This window comes from Mustela nivalis (genome assembly GCF_964662115.1).
Source record: "Mustela nivalis genome assembly, chromosome: 16".
NCBI classification, from domain to species: domain Eukaryota; kingdom Metazoa; phylum Chordata; class Mammalia; order Carnivora; family Mustelidae; genus Mustela; species Mustela nivalis.
Genome location: NC_139035.1, coordinates 5,678,975 through 5,701,749, shown reverse-complemented (window position 1 = coordinate 5,701,749; position 22,775 = coordinate 5,678,975). Strand labels below are relative to the sequence as shown.

At 43.7% G+C, this 22,775-nt stretch overlaps 1 protein-coding gene across 2 annotated transcripts in view; it reads right to left on the bottom strand.

The window, feature by feature from the left end:
• Window positions 1-21,580, bottom strand: part of FMN2 (formin 2) — a 371,232-nt gene extending 349,652 nt beyond the window's left edge. The window contains exon 1 of one of the 2 annotated variants that reach the window (XM_082702641.1): window positions 19,814-21,580. In XM_082702641.1, the coding sequence (XP_082558767.1) occupies window positions 19,814-21,383 (1,570 nt within the window). In that variant the 5' untranslated portion in view covers window positions 21,384-21,580. The remainder of the gene's footprint in view (window positions 1-19,813) is intronic. The other variant, XM_082702642.1, reaches the window with a different exon arrangement.
• Between the last annotated feature and the right edge of the window lie 1,195 nt (window positions 21,581-22,775).

Here is a 22,775-nt window from a genome sequence, read left to right as displayed (position 1 = left end):
TTTTAAAAAATTTTTAAAACACAAAGACTCCATCAAAAAGCTACTAGAATGGGATGCCTCGGTGGCTAAGTCGGTTAAGCTGCTGCCTTTGGCTCAGGTCATGATACTAGAGTCCTGGGACTGAGTCCCACGTCAGGCTCACTGTTTCCCCTCCCTCTCTGCCCACCTCTCTGCCTACTTGTGATCTCTCTCTGTGTCAAATGAATAAATAAATAAAATCTTAAAAACAAAAAAGCTACTAGAAAATTCAGTAAAGCAGAAGGATACAGAATTGATACCTGGAATTTGGTACTATTTCTATGCACTAATAATGAGCTAGCAGAGAAATTAAAGAAACAATCCCATTTACAAATGCACCAGAAAGAATAAAATAACTAAGAATAAACTTAACCAAAAAAGTGAACAACTTGTACTCTGAGAACTATAAAACACTGATGAAAGGAACTGAAGATGACACAAACAAATGGAAAGATATTCCATAATCATGCGCTGGAAAAATATTGTTAAAATCTTCATACTACCCAACGCAATCTACAGATTTAATGCAATCCCTACCAAAATACTAGTAGCACTTTTCTCAAAACTGGAACAAATAATCCTAAAATTTGTATGGAACCCCCAAAGACCCCAAATAACCAAAGCAATCCTAGGGGGAAAAAAAAAAGCTTGAGGTATCGTAGTCCCAGATTTCAAGATATACCACAAAGCCATGGTAATCAAAAGGGTTTGAAACTGGCACAAAATCAAACACATAGATCAATGCAATGAGAATAAAGACCTCAGATATAAACCCATGATTATTTGGTCAATTAGTCTATGATAAAGGAGGCAAGAATAAATATAAAACAGAGAAGAGAAATTCTTTTCAATAAATGGTGCTGGAAAAACTGGATAACTACACTTTAAAGAATGAACCCAGACTACTTCCTAACACCATACACAAAAATACACTCATAAAGGATTAAAGGCCTAAATGACCTAAAGATCTGAAACCATAAAAATCCTAGCAGAAAACACAGACAGTAATTTCTTTGAAATTAGCCATAGCAACTTTTTCTAAACATGTCTCCTAGGACAAGAGAAACAAAAGCAAAAATAAATTATTGGGACTACATCAAAATAAAAAACTCTTTTACAGCAATAGAAACCATCAAAAAAAAAATAAAAAGACAACCTATGGAAAGGGAGAAGATATTTGCAAATGACACAGCCAATAAGGGGTTAATATCATTCAAATATATATATATATACATATATATATATATATATATATGGAACTTATTCAATTTAACACCAAAAAAATCTGATTAAAAAATGAGAAGAGGACCTGAAAAGATACTTTTCTAAAGAAGATGTAGAGATGGCCGATAGACACATGAAAGACACTCAACATCATTCATCATCAGGGAGATGCAAATCAAAACCACAATGAGATGTCACCTCACACTAGTCAGAATGGCTAAAATCAACATGACAATAAATAACAAATGTTGGCAAGGACGTGGAGAGAAAGGAATCCTCTGGCACTGCCGGTGGGAATGTAAACTGCTGCAGCCACTGTGCAAAACAGTATGGAGATTGCTCAAAAAATTAAAAATAGAAATACCATATGACCCAGTATTTCCATATTAGGTATTTACTCCAAAGAAAATGAAAACACTAATGTGAGGAGATCTATGCACTTCTATGTTTACTGCAGCATCATTCACAATAGTTAAGAGATGGAAGCAACCTAAGGGTCCGTTAATAAATGAACTGATAAGAAACTATGGTACACACACACACACACAGACGCACACGCACAGTGGAATATTATACAGCCATAAAAAGGATGTCACCATGCCATTTGTGACAACACGGACAGACGTAAAGGGTATTACCTAAGTAAGTCAGACTGAGAAAGAAAAATACCACATGGTTCTACTCACAAGTGGAATCTAAAAAGAAAAAAAAAATGAATAAAGAAACAAAAAGCAGAATCAGACCTATAAATACAGAGAATAAACTGATGGTTGCCAGAGGGGAGGAACAGTGGGTGTTGGGCAAGGTGAGTAAAAGGAAAGGGAGATACTGGCTTCCGGTTATGGAATGAATAAGTCCCAGGAATAAAAGGCACAGCATAAAATACAAGCAATGATATTATAATAACATTGTGCATTGACAGAAGTTAGCTACCCTTGCAGTAAATATGACACTATACATATATATACATAAACTTGTCAAAAAACGAAGTTGTACACCTGAAACTAATGTAACACTGTGTCATACATACATATATAAATAAATAAGACAAAAAATGTGATTTTGGTATATAGACCTCTGACTAGCATCACTACAGAGCTTATGAAAATGTGTATGAAGTTCATATTTGGCTTCCATCAAGGTTTTCTCTGAGAAAGGAAAAAAAAAGCTATGCAACCTTGATTAATCAAGAGCTGAAACTTGGCAAAAACAGATCAAGAAATGTAATCTAACAAATCTAATAAAATTGGCCAAATGATATCATAGAACATAAATAACAGTGACTACCAGCCATTTTTTAGGACCTATGTTAGAATATGGATTTATTCAGGGATTTTTTTTTTTTTAAGCTCATGGAGCAAGTCAAAGTTTAAAGGCAAACATGAGATATGTCAGAGGGAAATACTTTAAAAGAAAAAATTAATTTTAGTTTATTAAGTTAAATCCAGAAAAGTGAATCTAATAAATGGCAGCTTCTAAAATACCTCTGGTTGAAGAGTTTGGGGCATATTTAAAGCAGTCTCAAATCAAAGGAATGAGACAAGCAGACCACAGCCAGTGCTCTTACTTTAGAAGTCAAACATCATGGTCTTGTCTGGTTGTAAGGAAGGTCAGTGGTTACCAAGCTCCACCTCCCCAGGGTTAGGAGGACACCAGTAGCTCTTCATCCAGTCTGGGTGAACACCTCCCGTGAACAGTGAAATCGCTCCTTTCAAGATCATCGGCTCCAAGGCTGGACATTCCATCAGGGACAGCCTCCTTTGTGTTCAGTTAAATCATACAACGCCTAGCAAATCTAGCTCCTCTAGGCTCAACACATTCAATTTTCTGCTTGGATCTATACCCCAAGTTTAAAGCTGGTCTCTGAGGTCAATGGAGAATCACCGAATAATTGTGAGAAGAGCACTGAACATTCCCCTAGAAAGAACAGGATGAGTATTTTCAGAAATATGCTGAAATGTATTTTAACCAGTTTTAGTGTCTGATTGGATTTAATAAAGAGGAAGTGTGAGGAACTTGGCTAACTTGCACAATCCCCAGATTTTGGCTTAAGAAACAGGTAACAGTCCATGGCAGAACTATTACCACCCACCAGGGCAGGCAATAAATAAGGGAGCAATTTGGGTTTAGAGGAAAGAGAAGTTGAGTTTGGATCTACTCCCATATTCCTGCAAACACATTTTTAAGGCAATAGGAAATCTGCACATGGAATTCATGAAAGAACTGAACCAGACAGGCATGGAAAAGGTTCTGAAGGGCAGATGTTAAGGTGGACGAGGAAAACCAGGTGAAGGTATGAAAAGTGAGCCTAAAATGTAGTGGGCAAACCAAGGAGAAATACGTAATGGAAACCAAAGGATGGGTGTTTTTCTGACTGGATAAAATATATACTTGTTTAAATGATGCCTTTGAAGTGCTTCAAATATTAGAGATTTTTATTAATGTTGAGTATAAAAAACAACTTACTAAATTAAAAGGTTAATAATGTTTCTGGATTTTAGGATTGTAACTCCCCAAGGAGAGCCATAGATACACAAAGACTAATCACACACAATAACAAAAAGAAAGCCACAACAACCACAATAATTTCAAAAGAATCTACACAATACACATCATGATCTAGGTTATATTCCAATTATTTTGCTGTAAAAAAAAGAAAAAGAAAAAGAAAAAAGAAACTACTGCCTTTAAAAGCCCATGTGACTATTGTGATATTATGATTTTTTGGTTTTTTGAGAGAGAGCTAGTGCCAGTTGAGGGGCGGGGTAGGTGGCGGAGGAGGAAGAGAGAATCCCAAACAGGCTCCAGGCCCAGGGTGGAGCCTCTCATGAGGCTTGATCTTAGGACCATGAGATCATGACCTGAGCCGAAACCAAGAGTCAGGACCCCAGCTCGGTTCATGACCTGAGCCGAAGGTAGATGCTTAACCAACTGAGCCACCCAGGCACCTGGTGAGATTAGGATTTATTAAGAATACATATATATGTATGAATATGTACATATTGTACATGTGTACATGTATGTACATATATATGTAAGAATGCATACATATATATATGGTTTTCATCCAGTTCTGGTACAGAGCCCCTAAAACCCCTGGAATTTCTTAAGTGATAAGAGCAATAAAGGCATCTTGGTATTCACAACAAACCTCTTTCAACCACAGCTGAATTTATGTTAATGAGAGGACTTCTGCAAAGCACCGGAGGAGGAGGGCAGGTTGCCAGGGGAAAAAAACCCTTGTGATTAGAGGGCTGGAACTTCTAGTCTCACTCTCGACCTCCAGGAGGGGAGAGGAGCTGGCGATTGAGTTCAATCACCAAAGGCAATGATTGAATCTATCAAACCAATATAATGAAGCCTCCTTAAAAACCAGGAAGACTGGGTTAGGGCACCTCCAGGTTGGTGAACACACGGGGGAGGGCGGCGTGCTGAGAGAACGTAAAAGCTCCTTCCACACCTTCCCCACACGTTCCCTACACACGGCTTTCCTCTGACTGTTCCAAGTCATACCCTTTTATAATAAACTTTTATAATAAAGTTGTACCCTTTCACGGTCATCTAGTAAGTAAAATATTTCTCTGAGCTCTGGAAGCTGCTCTAGCAAATTAATCGACCCCAAGGAGAGGGCTGTTGGAACCCATGGCGGGTCAGTCAGAAGTCCAGGTTACCACCTAGACTTTTGGTTACCATGTGAAGAGGGGGCAGACTGGTAGGATTGAAACCTTAACCTGTGGGATCTGCTGTTATCTCCAGGTAGATAATGTCAATATTAAATTGAATTATAAAACACCTAGCTGATGTCATAAGGAATTGCTTAGTGCTGGAGCAGGGGGGCACACATTGGATCACAAACCCCCAAAACCCATATAGTTGGATCAGAATCTTAACTATACCCTTTAGATATTACTAACTAACCTTGAGGTTTAAAAAATATTTATAAAGGAAATCATGCCACATAACTGAAAGACATTGAAAAGATTTATCCAAATAATAACTAGAAACAATACAAAAGCAAGATACCACTACCCTTAGCAATAAAACATATGAAACATCAGCAAAGAAAACAGAAATCCTCCGTGGAGAAAAGTCCAGAAAGCTAGTAAAAGAACATAAGTGAGCTAAATTAATGAATTCACAGAAGTGACAATAATCCTTAATTTAATCTATAAATTTAATAAGAGATCAAATACCATCAGGACTTTTTTAAAGAAACTCCACACTTAGATAAAAGGCAACAGGTTCACCAACTTTGAAAAAACGGCACACGTCCAGGTAATTATACACATTGCAAAGTCATTTTTAAAAACTGTATAGTAGTTACTGAAGACAGAAAATCAAACATAAAAGAAGAGACCCTCAGAAACAATCTTACCTATGTATGGGAATCATATAAATGTATATGAAAAATCAATGAGTAAAAGCTATATAGGAGATGATGTTGAAAAACTGGCTTCCCATATTAAGAAGAATAGAACTGAATCCTTACATTACATCATACATGCAAGCAAGATGCTAGATAGTTCAAAGGCTTAATATACAAGGTAAAATGATAAAGCTAACAGAAGATTGTGGAGAAGAGAATGTTATCAAGCAAGAAGACAGGATTCCTTAAATAAGAAAATAGCACAAAACAGAAGTGAAAAATAGCATTGATCACATCAAAATTTAAGCATTTCTTTTCAATCAGGGACACGACAAAGGTAAAGGAGGTGTGAAATATTAGAGGAAAATATATATAATGTCTAAAACTGATTCTACACGTTAAGAGTCCAGTGATTACATACAACTGAGTCTACTCCGAATAGTTTCAACAGTAAGAGAGAGTTACTACAGGGAATTTCTTGCTGTACAGACTCTTGGAAGGGCTAAAGAAAAAGACTGTATCATCCTTTTAGAACTACCCACCAAGAACCAAATTAAAACCAGGCCACCAAGGAAGTGGTTGCCTCTTCTCTGATCTCAAGTCCTGGGCTTCGAGAGCACACTCCCATTGCTAGAATTAGGAAGCCTCATGGCTGGATGTTACCTCTGCCGTCAGCCCCAGAACTGTGCTCCCCCAGCCACCAGCCACACTAGGAGCAGGGACACACCATGCCCCACCATCTCAAGAAAAGAACACCTGAACAGTAGACCTCTGCTGACACGGCCCCAGAAGGATCTACAGTTCTACAGCTGTCCATGTAAGTGCAAACAAAAAAAGTTGGTCCTAGGCTTCATTTGGGTCTTCCAAATCAGGTGGAAATTCATCAAACCTAAGCCACATTTGAAACAAAACCTACCGGGGACTCTGAGAAGCATCACTTTTATGTTAGCCTCTAATATAAGGAAAGAACACCAGGAGCTCAGTAACAATCCTTCATATCCTTAACACTGGTAATAAAATAATATCAAGAATTTACAAAGATAAAGAGAACCCTTGTGAATAAATAAGGAAAATCAGGAAACCCTACAGAAAAAGAGGCTATCAACAGGCAATTCAGATGGGCATTACCCAAATGGCTAAAAATAAACAAAAGTTTTCTCAAAGGCCTTAGCCATCAGAGGAATACAAAATAAAGAGTAAAACAAGATACTGCTTTCCCTCATTGGATTTGGAAAAAATCCAAAAATTAGGTAAGTGCCAATTCACTGCATTAATAGAGTAAAAACTGGGGAAACATTCCGGAAAATAATCTGACAGTACCTAGACAAATTAAGTAAATACTTTATGGCCCAGCAACCTCACTCCTGAATAAATATCCCACAGAAGTTCTCACACAGGAATGTTCAGCAGTGTTGCCGGTGGTTGTAGAGAAGAATGTGAGACCAGATGTGCATCCCTGTGCAAATACTTAAAATAGGAGGAATGTCCGGAGCAACCGCACTGCACAACCACAAGGTACATGAGTCACACACAATAAAAGGTGAACTGAACTGTGGGGGCGCCTAGGGGGCTCCGTGGGTTAAGACTCTGCCTTTGGCTCAGGTCATGATCTCAGGGTCCTGGGATCAAGCCCCCGCATCAAGCTCTCTGCTCAGCAGGGAGCCTGATTCCTCTCTCTCTGCCTGCCTCTCTGCCTACTTGTGATCTCTGTCAAATAAATACATTAAATAAATAAATAAAATAAAATCTTAAAAAAAAAAAAAAGGTGAACAGTGCCCCCTGGTGTGTACAACCCAGCAGAACCCTCACTTTCTGGAATATTATAGAGCTGTAAGAAGCAATGAACTTGACAGATATTCACCCAGAAAAATTTATAAAGTTCTTTCCAAACCCTGCTGATTTGGGGGATGTTGTTATTTTTTTTTTTTTTAAGCAACACAAAGGGGCACCCAGTTGGCCCAATCAGTTAAACAACCGACTCCTAGTTGTGTGCTCTCGGGGTCACGGGGCTCTGAGCTCAATGAAAAGTCAGCTTAAGACTCTCTCCCTCCTCTCCTCCTCACTTTCTCTCAAATAAATCTTTAAAACTAAAACACAAAAAGCAGCAGAAAGAATTCCAACTCAGAATGTGTGTATAAACTAAAATATATACAGAAAGATTATGTACTTTGCAAAACTACATACAATTTCAAGGATGTCAAACATCAAAGGCAATTCCCTACACACATCACACTGTTCCCTACGCTGTCTGGGGGGGTGGGCAGAGAACGAAATGCACACACAGCTATTCCCTCCTTCCAAAAGGTCACATAATGCCCATCTGCTTTTGCAAAAGATCCGCATTAGTACTTATTTTCACTCACCGAAAGAAATCCAAAAAGGACTTTTTCGGTTTCTAGAAAAAAGGCAAAAAACGGAAACCGCACCGAGCCTTTCTCTTCCAGCGGGGCCTTTACAGAGGCTGCGTGTGCCCCAAGCGCGGGGAGTGGCGCCCCCAGCGCCTCCCCGAGGAACTACACGCAGCATGTCAGCACCACGCCTCCAGAGGAGAACCCTATGAGCATCTGTACTGCATCTTCATTTCTTTCGAGCAGCCATTAGCAAGATGTATCTTAAAGTATCAGAAAAAGCCTAAAAGAGGCTGTTTTTTGAGTCTGGGAACCCTCAAAAATTTTCCCATGTAAATTAATGGTAATTGTTTCTTTGCTTTGCACCATTTCGGATTACAAAAGTTTGCACAGGATACTGTATTTTTGGATACGGAAGGAAACCTCTACAGGGAATAAATATGGACAAAATGAAGAGTTTTGCATGGACGAATGATGGGATGTGTCATGTACCGGGGGTATGAGTAAATGCTCTTTGTTTCCCCCCTGAAGATCAGGAACAGAGTGCCAATAATATCTAAAACTACTAGAGAAAACAGGAGATGGCTGAAGAACTGAAACATTCAGGATAAGGGACAGACTGAGCAACAAGGAGGGGATAAAACCATGGAGTGTTAGAATATTAATACATATATAGTAGAGATTTTAAACTTTAGCCTCAGGGCAGTAAGGAATCACTGACATGTTTCTAAACTGCACTGGCTGCCCATCTTTATATTGTTAATAGTTTACTCTCTTGTCTTGTAGAGATTCTCAGAGAGGAGCCAGAGCCATGATAGCTAAGTGGGATGTGTCCGATGCCCAGGAGAGAGAGAAGCTAGAGATCGGTAACTTTAATCGGTAATAAAACCAAAAGGAAATTGGTGGCTCAACCTTAGGGATTAGCCCAAAGCTACCTAAATCTGTATGCCAGCTTTTACTATCCCAAGGCAGATGGTGGAGAAAATGATCTGTGAATTCAGAATCAAATAAGCCTCCTTACCAAAATAATCTGAATCAGAGACAGAAGTCTTCTAGGATAACTTTTTCACTTATACTGCACGTTTGGCTCAGACAACGGTCTGTCTGCAGAAATCACTGCGGTTCTTAGTCAACCTCATATGCCCACCCACAATATGCTAGATCCAACAGAGTCAACACACTTTGGGATTTTTCTAAAATTGGAAGACACAGATCAAATCCTATATCCTGAAATAAACTACCAGGATACTATCCAAACATTTTACACCCTCAAAGCCATTTAACCAAAATAGCGCTCTGTTAAGATATAATCATCTTGCAGAACATCTTAGGTAGCTGCAAAATATAACACCTCCCATAAAGAATTTGCATACCTTATGTCTCCAAGGGGAAGTATTCGTCTACAGATTCCAAAAGGTGTGGAGTGGAAGAGAAGAGACCAATGATCTACAAGAACCTGGGCTAACAAATGAGTTGGAGGGGCCCCTGGGTGGCTCAGTACTTAAGCGTCTGCCTTTGGCTCAGGTCAAGATCCTGGGGTTCTGGGATCAAGCCCCATGTCAGGCTCCCTGCTCAGTGGGGAGCCTGCTTCTCCCTCTCCTACTCCCCCTGCTTGTGTTCCCTCTCTCCATCTCTTTCTGTCAAATAAATAAATAAAAATCTTTTAAAAAATTTGAGTTGCAAAAGATTATCTCTATTGTTATCCCATTTTTTTACATTACTTTTAAAAGACCTGTATGTTAAGAGTGAAGAGACTCATTGTTTGCATAACTTTCCACAGAGTATTCAAATTAATTCATTTGTAAGCCTCAAATAGCTCTATTCTGTGCATTTGCTTCTTAATGGGTTTAAACAAGCTGCACTTCTTCATGGACAATAAAACAAAAGTAAAAATCCTAGGAGTTCCCAAAACCTTTTAGCCTCCATCTCTAAGAAAGTTTTTTAGTCAATGAAAACAGAATACCATAGATTAATAAAAATTTTGAGTAAGCAGAGTTGGGAAAATTGAAAACATACAAAAATCAATATCGTTGAACCTTGAGTATAATAATGGTTTGAACTGCATGGGTGTATACTTACACGAGGACTTTTTGGTTATAAAGACAATACAGTTCCATAAATGTATTTTAACTTCTTTCTTTCTTTCTTTCTTTCTTTCTTTATTTTTAAAGATTCTGGAGTGCCTGGGTGGCTCAGTTGGTAAGCATCTGCCTTCAGCTTAGGTCATGATCCTGGGGTCCTGGGATTGAGCCCTATGTCAGGCTCCCTGCTCAGCGGGGGACCTACCTCTCCCTCTCTCGCTCCCCCTGCTTGTGTTCCCTCTCTCGCTGTGTGTCTCTGTGTCAGATAAACAAAATCTTCAAAAAAACAAGAAAACTTGCTCAGTTTGCTGTCCGTATTAGGAAGACTCCACAGACATGCTCTCCATAGCCTCTGCCTCATACGTGGTATGACACAGCTTTCCTTCTCATAAAGCATGTCAGCCATACACCTCACCTACTCACTACCTTCGTGCTCAGAAACACAAGATCCTAGATTCCCGTCAGATACTGGCCGTCCGAGCAGTCCAGATCGCACTCCCTGCAGTGTCCATCAACCATCGGTGGAAGGTAGCGAAATCGAAACGCTGCTGCTCTGGCCATCCCTGACCGCCAGTACTGTCTAGACCCCACCGCACAAACACACCCTCCCCCAGGGGGACTGTCTTCGGCTCTAACAATAGAGAAAGGAAACGTGCAGAGCATCACCATTAGCAGAAAAGGTTAAGTGCTACGACGGTCCCTTCCACAGAACTCCAGGCCGGATGAGACCTGGACGAAGCGGCTTTCTTGCCTGGGCCGGGGAAACCAGGGCACCATAAAGAGGGAAGAAGTGACTGCCCCGGGTCTTCCAGGAAACCGGTGGCATCCTCTAGAAAGGGAGACAGACTGAAAGACGTCTCCGCCTGTGCTACTGTCGCAGCAGAGCTAGGAGCTTCCTGCTAAACTCACTCCTTCCCCTCCCGTGTGTGCAAAGCCACAGCTTAAATGACACAGAATTCATTTCCATAGGAGCCCACTACGTTACCGGGCACAACAAAGAACGCTTCTGCTTGAAGTATAAAAAGAGGCAACTGAGTAGGAAAACGAGCATCATTTAAAACACCGTCCAGGCTTAATTTTTTCAAGAAATCATCCCATTGCCCCTGAAAATAAATAGACTATCTTCAGCCCATTGTGGCTCTGGTAGAACAGAAAATACAGCTTCGAGTAGGTTCAGGATATGTGGAAACTGACTGGATCGCAGATCGCAGAAGAGTGGAAGCCCTCCTATCCGGTCAGCACCTCCCGGGACATGCTTGGAAAGGTGGAGGTCATGCATGTTTCCCTTTCTCTCATCCACAGAGGCGCCCATGTCAGAGAGTAACAATTCGCCCGCATGGTCAGAGTCCTCTTAGAGCATCCAATACCTGCCATTGTCTGTTCATGTAATGTCAATGCGGTAATACCTTGCTTTACTAAATAGCGTTTCAAATTGACTAGAAGTTGTATGTGTCGTATATTTATATTTTTAATATTTAAAAAAAAAAAGCCTGGGAAAGTTTTCAGCCACTAAAATTACATCCAATAACTATGAAGCCACAAGCAGTTATTTGTTTCTTTCTAATGGTCCCTTAATGCTAAATTTCATTAACATCAGGTTATTACTTACAACACACAAGCAGGAATAAGCAGAGCAATAAAATTTTCTCTATTTCCTTACTTCTTCTCTCATCGCCAATAAAATTTATAATTGGAAGCTCAATTACTGTATTATCATTGCTATTTTAAAATCAACCAAATATAAGATGTTCTTTCAAAACAAGTTCTATCAAAGTATCATTCTTTCCTCAGATTCAATCATACCTCAATAAAAACTATTAATTTTGACTGATCAAAAATGTTAGTAATTTTCCAGTTTGAATTCAATAGGAAGCCTAGATACCCAACTTGCTTTTTCCAAAAAAAAATGGTGGGGGGTGCCTGGGTGGCTTAGTCGGCTGAGCGTCTGACTCTTGGTTTTATCTTTTTTATTTTTTAAGATTTTGTTTATTTATTTGACAGACAGAGATCACAAGTAGGCAGAGAAGCAGGCGGTGGGGGGGTGGGAAGCAGGCTCCCCACTGAGCAGAGAGCCCGATACAGGGCTTGATCCCAGGACCCTGGATCAGGATCCCAGGACCCTGGATCAGCTCAGGTCTTGATCGGCTCAGGGTCCTGGGATCAAAACCTGAGCCGAAGGCAGAGGCTTAACCCCCTGAGCCACCCAGGCATCCCCCCCCCCCCGACTCTTGGTTTTAGCTCAGGTCATGATCTCAGGGTCATGAGATGGAGCCCCATCTTGGGCTCCGTGCTCAGCGGGGAGTCCACTGAAGATTCACACTACCCCCCTCCCACTGTTCCTCCCCCAACTCATGCTCATTCTCTCTCTAAAACACATAAATCAAGTCTTTCAAAAAAAAAAAAAAAAAAGTAGGTAAAAATTTTAAAAGTGGCAAACAATTATTCATAAAACCCCAGAATGCTAAGTGTCTGTCATATTCCTGGCACACAGCAGACACAGAAGAGACATTGGTAGATGTGTTGGTAGAGATTAGATGATGGACAGAATCAGGAGCATCCGAGGTGGAAGGAAAAGCAGAAATAGGTGAGAAAAAAGACCAAAGAATCCCTAAACCCCAAAAGCGTTCATAATATGATGCAGACGTTAAGTGTAGAGATACGGAAATAAATGATGCCAGTTAAGAGTAGTTGGTAAAGACACAAAAAATGAAAATGGGAATTTAAACAGCCCTTTCAGATGCTAAATCAAGAGACAAATAGAGTGTGGTCCAAGAGGGTAAAAACTTCAAGGCAAGGGCACAAATCAGGAAAATGAGATGTACATTCATAAAACAGCAAACGGATTAACTTGTCTCAAGTTGAGAGCTTAGGAAGGACACGGCGGGAGGTTAAGGGTGCAAAGTCAGGCCTTGCGTCCAGATGCTCTGCAGGACGAGAATCCGAAGGGTGTCTGCCTGCTGCCTCCTCTTCCCCAGCCCTCCTTTAAAAATGAGCAACTGCTCCAATCACACAGCTACATCTCCATCGTAGGCTTTCCTTATCCAAACTCTGAAGAAAACCAACAATCACAGAAAATGATAGAAGGAAAAAAATGATGAATAAATGGGAATAAAACAGTGATGAGGTACATGAATCAACCTTCTGCATACAGTTTCAGAGTTGTTTTGTTTTGTCTTAACCAATTTGGTTTTGGTCCACTTTGAGCAATGAAGTTTATTAAGGCAATAAACCAGGAGAGGAAAGCACACAGCACCAATTACGTGCCTCTACTAGACAGAGCCGTAGTGGCTTCATATAAACTATTTCATTTAATTTTCACATTATTAATGTGAAATGACTCCTCTAGCTTCATATGTGTAAGAAAAAATTACTCGAGAGTCCCTTTAAAAAGCTAAGATACAAATTCATCTAGAATGATAGCAGAACAACTGCTGCACCATCATCTGACTGAATAGGTTCAGCAGTTTTTAATAGAATCAGAAGGAAACACAGCTCAAAAAGCATCTGTTCAATTTCAAATACACATTGCTTATACCCTAAGCCTAAATGCACTTAGAAGTAGGCCAGTCCGCAGCTCATAAAGCAGACATTAAAACCCATCACTGGGGTACCTGACTTCAATCAAAACAGTCTTAAAGAAAACATGAGAAAGGATGTTGCAGATCAGACTAAAATGACTTAAGGGGGTGCCTAGATGACTCAGGCGTTAAGTACGGCTCAGGTCATGATCCCAGAGTCCTGGGATGGAGCCCTACATTAGGCTCCCTGCTCGGTGGGAAGCCTGCTTCTCCCTCTCCCACTCTCCCTACTTGTGCTTCCTCTCTTGCTGTGTCTGTCTCTGCCAAATAAATAAAAATGAAATCTTTAAAAAATAAAATAGAGAGATTTAAGAACAGTGTTTCCAGCCCTAGCTTTTGTTACCAAAATCTATTCTGATATAATAATTTGTTAATTTTATATCTATGCTGATAAAATAATTTGTTAATTTTAAGAAATGTCCAAATACAGGAAAAAGCAGAGCATGCATCGAAGCCCTTTACCCATTACAGTGAGATGCGTTATATACGCACATGAGGGATGATTTCTGACTTTCCTTCATGTGTTGGACATGAACAACCACCAGACTCTGTCAGATGCTAACACTAGAAATAAGACAGCAACTGTCCTCAACAAATTCACAGTTAAATCATTTAACAAGCTATATAAGAAAACCTGCACTCCTACACTGGAGCATCTCTACGGATATAAAAATCAAGATAACCTTTAGAAAAGCCAAAATGAGAGTCCTACAATCCAACAGCCAAAGCACAAGCCATTTACTAATTAGCTAGTCATTTAAAAGCTCACGGATACACTGCATTTCATTTTATACACGTTTACAACAGATCTGCTTATCCAAGTCCACATCCTAGATGAAGCTTTGACTAGCTTACTGCCCTGAGGCAAGTTACTTCTCTTGTCTGAATCTTGCTTAGCTCACTGGGAAAAGAGAAATAAATAGCTTTATTTCGAGGTTGTTCTAAGGATTACAGAAAATTATGTAATGCACCACAGTGTCTGGCACTCAGGAGAAGTGGAATAAATAAAACTTTACATCATAATTATAGGATTTGCCAACCGGTAACAAACTGGTCAGAAAAATCAAATCAGAAGTATGAGGGGTGGCAAAGAGAAAAAAGACAGCCCCGTGAACGGACTAGCAGACGTCAGAAAGCAAAGACACAAACGCTCAGAAACAGGAGACAGGAACCAGCAGCATGAACGCTTCCCCAATATTTTCACAGCACCTAACAATGACCTGCCTGATGATGACATTAAGCCGTTGAAAACAGATTAAACTTTGATTCCACGTGTTTAGAAAAGGACAGATCAGGGCATAATTGATTTTGGAGAGACTCTTATCAAAAGTGATTTAGCATTACAAATTTAGTATTTGATTTAGCATCACAAATTTAGTATTTTGTCCAAACCAACTAACCACAAAACTCTATTAACAAGCTTCTGCTAGACTTGATGGACAAAGGAACCTCTCAAATTTCAGAAGCCATTTTTTTCCTACCCAACATGGAAAAAGATGCATGTCCAACAAATTAACTGTGGAAAGATTTCAGTATGATGGCCTAAAACATTATCAGTTGTTTTTTTTTTTAAGATTTTATTTTTTTTATTTGACAGAGAGAGAGGGGGAGAGGCGGAGGGAGAAGCAGGCTCTCCGCCGAGCAGGGAGCCCAACACAGGGCTCGATCCCAGGACCCTGGGACCATGACCTGAGCAGAAAGCAGACACCTAACCGACTGAGCCACCCAGGTTGCCCCACATCATCAGTTTTTAACAGCCAACACAAAATAAAGTTTTGGTTTCCGTCTTCACTAAATGTTTTTCTATCTACCAAACAAATACAAACATGTGCCACAAAGATCTCTTTCCACTTGAATTTTCTCCCTACACTTGGGAGGCACTAAAAAGCGAACAACATCTGTTCTTTTCTCCAGAGCTGACAACCCTCACTCTGGTTTAAAAATAAAAGATGTTTATGGAGGCTTATAGATACAATGATCACCTGCTTCAAAGGCAGCTGGTGATTAATGAAGCCAAAGAAATGCAAAATGAAGGCCAAAAAAACCAATTTCCCTAAGGAGAATGCCTCTGTTCCTCAGGCATCTGGTAATATCCAAGAGGCCCATAAAACTGCAGAGGGTGGTAAAGAACCAAATGTGAAGCCAGATGACAAGAAAACAAACCGCAACCGAGAAACAGGGACGTGTGTCCTTCTGGGTTCACCAAACCACTACAAGAACAGTTTCCCTGAGAGCTGCCTCGAGGGAATCTGGTTCCTCTGACCCATAACCCCTCTTCTTCCAGCCCAAGGCAGGCCCTTTCAACATCGAAAGGGACGGACGGTCTTACTAAAAACAGAACTGAAACATCTCCTAAGTGAAGACTTAAAATTATTTTTTTATAAGTAGTTTTGACTCCATGTTGTCCTTCAGTACCAAAGGTTTAAAAAGGAGTACGAAGCAAGGACATTCAGGCTGGAATCAGTGGACTCAGCTTCTATTTCTGGCTCTGCCTCTGAATGAATCACAGGGTAACCTTGAGTCATTTCTTCTCTCTACCTACCTGCATTTCCCCACCAGTTACAAGATTAGGTTAAACCTATCACTTTCTTTTAGAGAACATGAGTGGGTGAGAAAAATATGTAGAAATGGCCACACAAACATCTGCTGATCACTGACCAGCTAGATCCAAACATCAAAGACAAAGTCAGTGATGTCCATATTTTATTTTAATATTTTATTTATTTATTTGACAGACAAAGATCACAAGTAGGCAGAGAGGCCAGCAGAGAGAGAGAGAGGAGGAAGCAGCCTCCCCGCTGAGCAGAGCCTGATGCGGGGCTCGATCCCAGGACCCTGAGACCATGACCAAAGAGACTTTAACCCACTGAGCCACCCAGGTGCCCCTGATGTCCATATTAAAACAACTCAAGCTACACTTCTGCCCTGCATGGTTAAAAAAAAAACAAAAACAACTCCCTAGAGAAGCCAACAGAATACAGGTGCTTACTGAATAGGACTCCTTTAAGAGTCTGAAATTTCAAATTTGGAAATACTTAGCAAATTAAAATAAAACACAAGTAACAAACTTTTTTTTTCTCTTAGAGAAAACAAATCTTCAGCCTGTTTAGGGCCTACAATCATCAGGACTCTGATCAATCTTCCTGTGAAGTCCTCTTCCCTGACCCTGCCAAGGAGATCAGCCCCTTTACCTGATGCTCCCACAGGATGGCACTGCACCTCCCCACCGTTCCTGTGTACTCAGGGAGCCCTGGAGAGGCAGAACCATGACTTAATGACCTTTGTATGTCCTGCCACTAACATATTGCCTGGTACAATGTAGATGTCCAGAATATACATATATACATTTGTTAATTTTAAGAAATGAATATATAGGGGCACCTGGGTGGCTCAGTGGGTTAAGCCTCTGCCTTCAGCTGAGGTCATGATCTCAGGGTCCTAGGATCAGGTCCCTCGTTGGGCTCTCTGCTCAGCAGGGAGCCTGCTTTGCCTCCACCCCCACACCTGCCTCTCTGCCTACTTGTGATCTGTCCCATAAATAAATAGAATCTTAAAAAAAAAAAAAAAAATGGGGAGCCTGAGTGGCTCAGTCGTTAAGCCTTTCGCTCAGGTCATGATCCCAGAGTCCTGGGATCGAGTCCCACATCTGGCTTCCTGCTCTATGGGAAGCCTGCTTCTCCCTCTCCCACTCCCTCTGCTGTGTTCCCTCTCGCTGCGTCTCTGTCAAGTAAATAAATAAAATCTTCAAAAAATAAATAAAAATTTTTAAAAATGTATATTCAGTCTAATCTATTAGAAAGAACAACCATTAATATTTATAAATGATAATGTGAATCATTATCATTTAAAAATATATATTCAGAGGGACACCCAAGCAGTGGGTTGGGCACCTGACTCTTGGTTTCCTTCAGGGCATAATCTCAGGGTCCTGGGATCTAGCCCCAAGTCTGGGCTCTGTGCTCAGCGGGAAGTCTGCCAGAGGTTCTCTCCTCCTACCTCTCCCCCTGCATATGCACTCTTTTTTAAATAAATAAATCTTTTTAAAAAATACATACATATACATACACATTTATAAATGAATGATTCCCTAGAGAGGAAACATATGATTTTCTCACCAACATTAAATTCACAAAATTGACTCAAGAACTTTCTTGTCTTCTTCCTTCAAAATAGTCTTTCGGGGATTTGTTTTGTTTATATTTTTTATAATTTATCTACAGGGTATTAGACTATAAGCATTACTTTTAACTTAACCTACACAATAAAAGGGAGGAGAAGTTAGAAAGAGTGAGAGAGGAAAAGGGAGCAAGCAGTAAATAAATGGACAAAGTGAATAAAAAGAAGCTACTCTTAAGAATCTATAAATATAGGGCGCCTGGGTGGCTCAGTTGGTTAAGCGACTGCCTTCGGCTCAGGTCATGATCCCGGAGTCCTGGGATCGAGTCCCACATCAGGCTCCCAGCTCCACGGATAGTCTGCTTCTCCTTCTGACCTCCCCTCTCATGCTCTCACTGTCTCTCTCTCTCAAATAAATAAAATTTAAAAAAAAAAAAAGAATCTATAAATATAAAATAAAAGGTGATCCTTTAAATAAAAATTAAAATAAAAACGTAGTAAATACAAGTAACTACAACATTAATGGCAGTTAGCCAAAGTAGCTATGCCCACTGAGAAATGTCACTTAAATGTTTTATAGGGGGGTGCATGGGTGGCTCAGTGGGTTAAACCTCTGCCTTCAGCTCAGGTCATAATCCCAGGGTCCTGGGATCGAGCCAGCAGGGAGCCTGCTCCACCCCCCTACCTCCACCCTCCTCCCTGCCTACTTGCGATCTCACTGTCAAATGAATAATATTTTTAAAAAAGAAATATTTTATAACTAACCCATTTATCAAATGGATAATCAAAAACAAAGGATGTTAAGCTTTTTAAATTACATTTGAAAAATTTTTTTAAAGATTTTATTTATTTGACAGAGAGATCACAAGTAGATGGAGAGGCAGGCAGAGAGAGAGTGAGGAGGAAGCAGGCTCCCTGCTGAGCGGAGAACCCCATGTGGGGCTCGATCCCAGGACCCTGAGATCATGACCTGAGCCAAAGGCAGCGGCTTAACCCACTGAGCCACCCAGGCGCCCCACATTTGAAATTTTTGATCAAAAATTTATCACAAACCTACCAGCAATTGCATAAATTTTCATTCTTTTCTACTCCTTAAATTTTTAGTCAATATTTCCTTTAATAACTAAGAGTAGAAGAGAACAAGAAACAAACTCTCGCTCTACCAGTAGGCACTTAAAAGGCCTTGGGACCTATGGGCCTATAAGAAAGGATAAACTCACTGAACTACTTGCTTTTTAACCACAGTAAGTGGACCCCTTAGCTGGGCTTTCACGGTGCCCGTCAGAATCCATAACAACGGCTGAGGAGAGGTGCTAGCAGGGTTACATGTCCTCGGTTTTCTCAACTTCACTATCTCCAAGCTATGCCCTGTTTTGACTGCACATAAAACCCAATGAAAATGATTCCTAATATTCTATTTCATTATTTATTAACTTTCTAATACCATGTGTCAGATTTGGTCGCATCAGCAATCAGGAGTGTCCCCTTAAGTTCAGTGAGTAGTGTACCCCGATGGCTGAGCTAGCACTACATATTACATACACACATACATACCCACACGTGTGAGAGCAGGCAGAGATCAACTCTGGAGAGCACTGAAATAAATTATTTGTTTCTTGACCCTTGTCAAAGAATCATTAACAAGTTTTTTCTTTTTAATGCTGTGGGGATCAGGACAGAAAGAGAATGATGGCTCAGCTAACTATGCCCCCCCCCAAAAAAGGGTCGGGGGGAGTTGATCTGTCTGGTGGGACCCTGGGCATGGAGACCAGCACATGTTTTGGAGAAATGGACGGAGCCCTTTTTTTGAGACAACTTAGGAGACGCAACAAAGCTGTCCTCCCTGGAAAGAAAAGAATAAAGAAAAGACGAAAAAAGAAAAGAGAGGAAAGGAACGGAAAAGGGGAAGGAAAGGAAAAAAGAGAGAAAAGAAAAGAAAAACAGGGACTTTACTGAGCTGGTGTGCAGGACCTGAAAGGGTCCCCCTAAGGCACGGCTTGCCCGAGGCGGGTCTGGGCGTCTCGGCCCGAGCAGGCGACCGCGGGGGCCCTGATTGGCGGCCGCTCCGCCGAGCGCACTCACCTGTGAACACGTTCTGGAAACCGTCCGCGGCCGCCGGCGCCCCAGACACCTTGGCGGCCTGCGCGGCGGGCGCGCCCCCACTCCCCTCCGAGGCCGCCGCGCGCTCCAGCAGGTGCGCGGAGCCCCCGGCCGGGGGCGCGCGGCCGCCCAGCTCCTCGGTCCAGTCGGCGGAGCGGCTGAGGCCGCAGGCGAGGCCGCCGTCAGCCCGGGGCTTCTTGGCCGGAGCGGCGGCCGAGACCAGGGCGGCTCTGGGCCCCCGGCTCAGGGAGGGCTCCGGCCGCCTCTTGATCCTGGGGCTCTGGCTGGGGGACTGGGAGGGAGAGTGGTTGGGCGAGCTGAGCTGCCGCGTGGTGGTCTTGATGTAGCAGGGGGTGATGAGCGGGTAGGGCTTGAAGCAGCGCGGGCTGGGCGCGGGGCTGCTGGGCAGGGAGGCCGCCGCCGGGGCGCTGGGCCTGCCGGGCTCCCCCTCGGGCTCTGCCCCCGGCGCCGGGGGCCCCTCTCCCAGCCCCAGGCCCCACGCCTCCCCCGGAGAGTCTCGGCGGGCATCCTCGAATGCGTCCTCCTCGCCCTCCTCGTCAGTGTCCCCAGCCCCTGGCCCGGCGGCCGCGGCCGAGCCCTCTCCCGGCGCGGACTCGGGGAACGCGAAGGCGGTGGAGGAGGGCGAGTCTGCGGCCGGGGGCTGGTCCACGGGCAGGCCGGGCTCCGCCGAGGCCCCGGGGCCGCCGGGGGGCGGGGGCTGCTCGGGCGCCCGGGGCGCGGGGACCAGGCTGCCGGGCAGCTCCGAGCGCGCAGGCAGCGCCTGCTCCGTGTCCGGACTGCGAGGGGCGCCCCCGGATGCGCTGCTGGAGCCCAGCAAGTACTGGTCCAGGCCCAGGAAGGCCCCGGGCTGGGGGGAGGCGGCTGTGGAGGGCGCCGCAGGCTCCTCGGGGCCCTGGAGCAGCAGCAGCTGCTGCTGCTGTTGCTGGCGGATCGCCTGCTGAATGTCTGAAAGCAGGTCCTCCTGCTCCGTGGCCGAGTGAAAGCTGTAGATGTCCGTGTCCGAGCCCGAACTGGTCCTTTGTCCGTCCTGCGTCCCCGCGGCGGTCTCCAACCCCTCCAAGACCACCCTGCCCCCACCCCCAGCCTCGGCGGGTCCATGGTCCCTCGGGCGGGTTACCTCGAAGGGGTCGGCACCCTCGGTGTCCGACAGGCCCGTCTCGTCGGCCGAGAGGCTGAGGTCTGGCGTCTTGGTGACCAGAGAGTGCGCGCTGTCCAGCTCCCCGGCCGGCAGGGCCTGGGCGTCCAGCACGTCCTCGCGGGAGCCGCCGCTGCTCTTCCCCTTGGACAGGTTCTTCCTGATCCGCAGGTTGGAGAACACGGAGGCTCTGGATTCCGACTTGCTCTTCTTCTTGCCCGGCTCCCCGCCGCCGCCCCCTCCGCCCTTGCCGTGCTTGCCCAGCGCCTTCTTGCCCCCGCTCCCCTTCTTTGTGGCTTCCACATCCCTGGGCCCAACGGCATCCTCGGCGCCGCCTGCGCCTTCGTGCAGGGCTTCACCTGCGCTGCGCTTCAGCTTCCCGTCCTGGTTCCCCATGGCGCAACCCCGCTGCTCGGCCGAGGCGCCGCCGACACTCAGGCCATGCCGGCCGTCCTCGGCGCCCAGCCCGCACAGGGGGAGGCGCGGGGGCCGGGCCGGCGGCCGGGCGAGCCTCTGCGCGAGGAGGCCGACGCGCGTGCGGCCGGCGCTGCTCGCCTCGGCCGCTTCTCCGCACAATGCGCGCCCGCGGCGGCCGTGGCGGCGGCTGCAGCGCGGCGCGAGCGGGGCGCGAACATGCTCAGTGCGGCGCTCGGAGCCGGCCAATGGCTGCGCGGGACGCGGGCCGGGCCGGGCCCCCCGGTGGCCGCCGCCGCCGCCGCCGCCCCCGCCGCGCCCCTCGCCGAAGCCGCGCGCGGAGGACGCTTGCCGGGTCTCGGGCGCTTTCCTCTCCGCCGCGTGCAGCGGACGCGTGGTCGCCGCGGGGCAAGTTCGCGGGCCGGAGGGGGCACCGCCAGCTTCAAGGAGGCGGGACCTGCGAGGGGAAAAGTTCAACAACAAAAAAAAATCTTAAATGGGGAACACCTGGACCCACGTTCCAGTCTGGGGGAGCCAGAGTGTGGAGGCCCCTCCCCGGGGGCCTGCAGGGCTCCTCGATAAATACTTGCTGATTATATGCATGGATTATTCTTGAACACCTGATCGTCTTGAACAGTGTTAATGGGCTCGAGCGTACGGTTTGGGGAAGGTTCCCACATCCAGTGCGGCTCTGGTGTTTGATGCAGACCTTGCATCTGTCTAGGGGAGAGGACCTTAGCTGCCATTTCAAAAATTCATTTTTCAAACTTTTCTTGACAAAATGGTAAGGTGAGGGAATAAAAAAAAAAAATCCTAGGAGATTAGAGTTGATTAAAATGCTAATCTCCAAAATTCTACGTACTTACCATATAAATCAAATAGCATTTGTATTCCGAAAGGGTACAGATACTATAATTCCCAGAAGGTCAAACTCATCAATATTAAACATGCTCCTATTGTTGTTGCATATAAAAAGGAAAAAGACAAAAAGGAAACACGCTTGGCACAAACACATGAAATCAGATGTTCTGGTATAAATCACTGCTTCCCAAGCAAAGCCTTCAAGGCAAACTTTGTCCCTGCCTCTTTTATAAAAGTTTATAACAGTTTGCTGTAACAGTCTCTTAACATTCAAGCTCCTATATTAATATAAAAATTTCCTTCACTGTAAATCTTGTCACTGTTACCTAGGAAATTTAGTTACCCATATTAAAAAGGCGTTTTTAAACATCCTGGGTATCTAAAGAAGCACCAAGAGATTAAAGCAGCTTTAATCAATAATGCTACAGTAATTGAGTCACAGGTTCCTCGTTAACCACTTTGAAAATAAGGAGTAACTATCCGACATGTTAGAATTTTAAAGTAAGCCCGAAG